This window comes from Microchirus variegatus, assembly GCF_963457635.1.
Source record: "Microchirus variegatus genome assembly, chromosome: 2".
NCBI lineage: Eukaryota > Metazoa > Chordata > Actinopteri > Pleuronectiformes > Soleidae > Microchirus > Microchirus variegatus.
The window spans coordinates 12323965-12328617 of NC_139803.1; the positions used below are offsets into that span (position 1 = coordinate 12323965).

The following is a 4653-nucleotide window of genomic DNA, read 5'->3' on the forward strand; positions in this document are numbered from 1 at the left end:
AAACACACAAAAATTCAAAAAAAATATTTCATTTCATTTATTTATATTATTTATATGCGATTCTGAACATGGGCGGGGCTTAGGAGGCTGCCTGCTGATTGGCTACTGAGTTTTGGCGACAGCTCAATTTGGACAGTAAAAGTAGTCACGGGCTTGGAGTAGCTGTCCGACAAAATAATTGTTAAGTAACTAACGTTTCTGACAAATATTAGATATTTTAGAATTATTTTTTGTCGGATGTCGACGGGGAAAAACTTGGGGAACGAATTCCAGACGGACAGCGACTCCAAGCCCGTGACGACTTCCGCTGTCGCTAGCATGGTCGCTAGGGTACCAAAATGACTGTCAGTGGCGTAAAAAGCTTCATCTGTTGGAAACAGTTTTACTCGTTTACTGTGACTTTAAGAGGGAACAACATACAGATTACAACAGCGGGGTGTGGCGCTGACTCAGGCTGTTAAACACGGACCATAATAACACACGAACCTTCACTTCAGTTCCTGAAAGAGTCGCAGGTAGGACTACAAGTCGTGCACCGACCGCAGTCATGTCAGATTGGAAGAACAAGTGTGAGGCTGAATGGGGTTTACAGGGAGCACCGATGCCCGACAGCCTGGACTGGAAGTCCATCTACGAGGCGAAGCCGCTCAACAGGAATCTACTGAAGAACATTTCGCCTTTCGGTACTTTACAGCTTTCTCTTTATGATGTGATTTGTTTGTTCTTATAGAGCTGATCCAGAGAACAGATCTGCACTGTGTTGATGAAACCTATTCTAATCTAACTTTCCATGCAAGTTTAGTTAGTTTCTGTCTGATTTGACTGAACTAGCTTGACCAAAGCTTTTGTTTTGATTTTCATTGCTCATCACAAAGTAGGTCAGACATGAGCTGTACTAAGTACCATAGTAAAAAGTCTACAAAACCATTAAGAGCAGAAATAAAGTGTCTAAAAATGAATATTGAATGAATATGAATATGCAACCAGAAGGTTAAAGCACTCAGGAATAAATTCCTTTTCCTCTGAGCTTGAAAACCACCTTGCTGTTGAACTATTCCATGTGATATCTTTGGTTCTGTGCTTTCTTATCAGTGTCCTATGAGCGGTGGAGATTTCGACAGCAACCGCATAATTATTTACACACCTCCATATGATATGGGGCCAACGGAAAAAAAAAAGATCCCTTGTGTCTTTAATGCACTGACCCTGTACATCCAAGCCTTATCTTTTCAGGAAGTAATTAGTAACCTTGGTGATGAAGTTTCTACCAAATATCTGTATGTGAAACAGATTCCTGTTAGGTAATCCCTTTTCCTCTTCAGTGTGTCATAGCAACGGGTAGTTGCAAGGTTTCTCGAAGTGGGTGTGCATGAGCCTCTTGTGCAGAGTCGGAGTCAGATTTTGCACAACTTTTAAAGTAAACTATTCAGTTTGTTTTAAGGTAAAAACAGAATGTATAAACTGAACTGCTGAGTAATGTGTAGCAGTGTGGTTTTCCATACATACAAAGTAACCCTGTAAGAATGAAAGATTACTGTTTTTCTTAGGCTCTGTCATATTTACTGAGTTACTATGGTGGCCTCTAGGTGTGGTGCCTTTTTACAGCTCCCCCTTTGTCTCTCCCCTGTCACAGGCCTGAGTAAAGATGTACCTCCACCTGAACCTGAGCTCGCTGATATGCCGTCTCATGGACCTCCACGTTTTACACCTGACGGTAAGAGACACAGTGGGTTAGTAATAGCATATGACAGGATATGCAGTATGGGCTGCAATAGCCGCTGCATTGCAAAACTATTTTTAACTGAAAATATTCATATTTATTCATACATATACAGCACAATATCAATACTTTGTCCCAAACCATAGGAAAACATGTGGCGGCAATTTAATCTCGGCCATCTCTTCTGTCATAGGTGACTTCAGTGGCTGGACCACTAACACAGAGGTCCTCCCCTATGACATGAGCGGCATCCCGCCTGGTGTTGTGGTATGTCACATGTCTCAGTTCAGGTGGGTGCTTTTTTTTTTTTTATTGCAGATGTGGCTTAGACCTGTCTGAGCTGTTAGAGAGTAAATCATCCTCCTCCTGACTCCATAAGCACAACACCACCACAGGTTTGAATGTAAATCTACAATGACTCTATACACCCTGTAGCACTCAGCCCGAGATTGGTTACATCGACTGATTGCACATTTTAAACAGAATGCATGCACAGTAACTGGCACATATGACATGTTTCTCCTTTGTTGTCCTCAGTTGGTTCTCCATGGAGCAGATTGTGGACCTGAAAGCAGAGGGACTGTGGCAGGAACTGCTGGACCACTTTCAGCCTGAAATTGTCGTCAATGACTGGTGGGTCACTGAGCAACACTGCTCACCTCCATGCCTTTACAAGAGACCGTGAACTTAGTTATCAATGCTGTGGCCTGTGGCCAAAAGTGGACACTTTCCATGGGAATATATGGGAATTAACTGGACATTTTCAGGTTGGGAATTTAAATATAGCTGGTAAATAGTATATTATATTCTCAGGAATATAATTTACTTTGTCATAACTAGCTTGTGTTATTGTCCTTGTTATTATTCAAATATAAATAGTTTAGATTTACAATGATAACACAGTGTTACATTTACATTTAGTCACGTGTTTGAAAAGTAGGCAGAAGTATAAACTTATATGCACCTACCCCCATTCCTATTACACACAACTCAGTTGATGGACTACTTGATCCCTTCACCAAATATTTACATAGTAACAGTATGTAATACACTGTTCTGTAATACTTAATACCATAACTCAATACTTAATATTCTCAGTAGTTAAGATGTCTTTGTCACTGCCTCAAAAACAAAGCATCGGTATCTTAACCGACGTGTTAATGTGTTCCTTTATAAGGTATGAGGAGAGTCAGTTGCACGACTACATCTACAAGCTGCAGGTGAAGTTACTGGGAGCGGACAAAAGCACGGTGATTGCCGAGCACTCCGTGAGCCCCAAGGAAGACCGCAGCGCTTACTCGCTCACCTGGAAAGAGGCAAGTCTCCGATTCCTCCTGTCGTCTTGTTTTGCACGTGTGTGCAAATACCTGCAAACCTTTCATTGCATGTCTCTGTGTCGGCCTGCAGGTGTCGCACGTGTTCTCCGGCTACGGGCCTGGGGTGAGATATGTCCACTTCACGCACCGCCTGAAGAATTCTTTCATGATGGAGTTCTCCTCCACAAAGTTCACTGGCAGCTCAGTGGTTGTCAAACCGGTCAGAACCAGCTCGTAGGCTCCAGAGCCGTGTCTCACAGTCAGAGCGGCTGACAACGCTTGATCTAATCAACACCTATTTGCTGATTTAAATGCACTATCAATTTTTAAAGGGTGATTTAATTGTTTTTGCTTTATTTTTATTTTTTTAAACAAGGGGCACTTGATTTGTTTGCAAGGAATAAGGAATAATGCCTTAAAATAAAAGTTTTATATTTAAAAATTTTAAAAAGTTTGTGTGAGTTATGTGACCTTTAGAAGGAGTCCCACTTTCTTATGTTTTGTCCTTCAGAAGATGAATTAAGGATACTGGGATTTATGGCATTATTTTTATATTTTAGTTGATCGACAGGGTTTTTATTCTTCCTCATCCAAAACGTGTGGCTTGTTCCAAAGGAGAGGAGCCTGGAGCCTCCTATTTTACTCCAGGAGACAACAATTACCAACATTTAGACATTTCAGAGGTTGATTTGATAGATTCTGATCAATAAGTGCCTATATGGGCTGGAGAATTTCAATAACTCAGTGAGAGAGCACTTACCTCCAGAGTATGATCCTTTTTGTTTTGTTTACTAACTATTACTATTACTATTACTATTATTGTTCAGATGCCTTCCCCTCTGGATTATGGCAGCTAGTTAGTAACAGTGTTTTATAATAATCTTTAATCTGAAAGTTCCAAATTCCTGGTGGAAACTGTGAGTAATTCATCCAAGCACTTGACCCTGCATGTGCTGCGTTCAGGTGCTCCCAAATACAATGGGAACTGCTCCTCCTGCATGTTGATGGCCCATAAACTAGTACTAGAAGTTAACTGGCTTGTTCCACGTAATGTTTGGTGGCTATTATAACAATTATGTCTTTATTTATAGAAATGCATGTATTTATATCAAATCCCAAAGAACTTCACATCAACAGACAGGTCACAGGGGATCAGCAAAGTAATAAAATGTGTTCAAAAGACGCGTGAAGGCAGAAATAAAGAATTACAGTTAACAGGTAACAGTTACCCACTAACGCAGTCATAAAACAACGTATTTGTAATTAAGGCTGTCTTCCTTCTGATAATCATCCCGTAAGAAGGAGAAGACACCTGGGAGCGCGGAGACCGTGAAGGCAGCACGTCGCCCTCCTCTCCCCCCTCCCCTGCCCGTGAGCTCGCGGCATCTCAGTATCTGGTTAACGGGTGATGGTGAAACTGACGTGACGGTTGAGCTGCGTGTGTCACACGGAGAGGAGGACCGTGGGAGACGGACACGGACACGGAGACACGGAGAGAGATAATTCCAAACATTCTTTGAGAAGAGATGTCAGTCCGTGGTGGAGCTGTGCCATAAAGCTGAAGGTAAGAAACGGGACGGGGAAAAGCGAGTGAACAGGTGAAGTGGCTCACTTTTT

The 4653-nt window shown here is 41.8% G+C and overlaps 1 protein-coding gene across 1 annotated transcript; it reads left to right on the forward strand.

Moving 5' to 3' along the window:
* Nucleotides 1–345: 345 nt before the first annotated feature.
* On the forward strand, nucleotides 346–3427 carry nccrp1 (P1, F-box associated domain containing). Its single transcript, XM_083903770.1, has 6 exons — nucleotides 346–683; nucleotides 1634–1714; nucleotides 1914–2010; nucleotides 2258–2353; nucleotides 2898–3036; nucleotides 3128–3427. Exons 1-6 carry the CDS (start codon nucleotides 548–550, stop codon nucleotides 3272–3274), a joined length of 696 nt encoding a protein of 231 aa, XP_083759896.1. The 5' UTR covers nucleotides 346–547; the 3' UTR covers nucleotides 3275–3427.
* The last annotated feature ends 1226 nt before the right edge of the window (nucleotides 3428–4653 follow it).

What these genes read in the sequence shown, in the direction of transcription:
- nccrp1 (XM_083903770.1), top strand. Translation starts at nt 548, where the DNA reads ATGTCAGATTGGAAGAACAAGTGTGAGGCTGAATGGGGTTTACAGGGA. An exon ending in TCCACGTTTTACACCTGACG is followed by an intron (nt 1,715 to 1,913) that starts GTAAGAGACACA and finishes CTTCTGTCATAG; the next exon opens with GTGACTTCAGTGGCTGGACC. An exon ending in GAAATTGTCGTCAATGACTG is followed by an intron (nt 2,354 to 2,897) that starts GTGGGTCACTGA and finishes TTCCTTTATAAG; the next exon opens with GTATGAGGAGAGTCAGTTGC.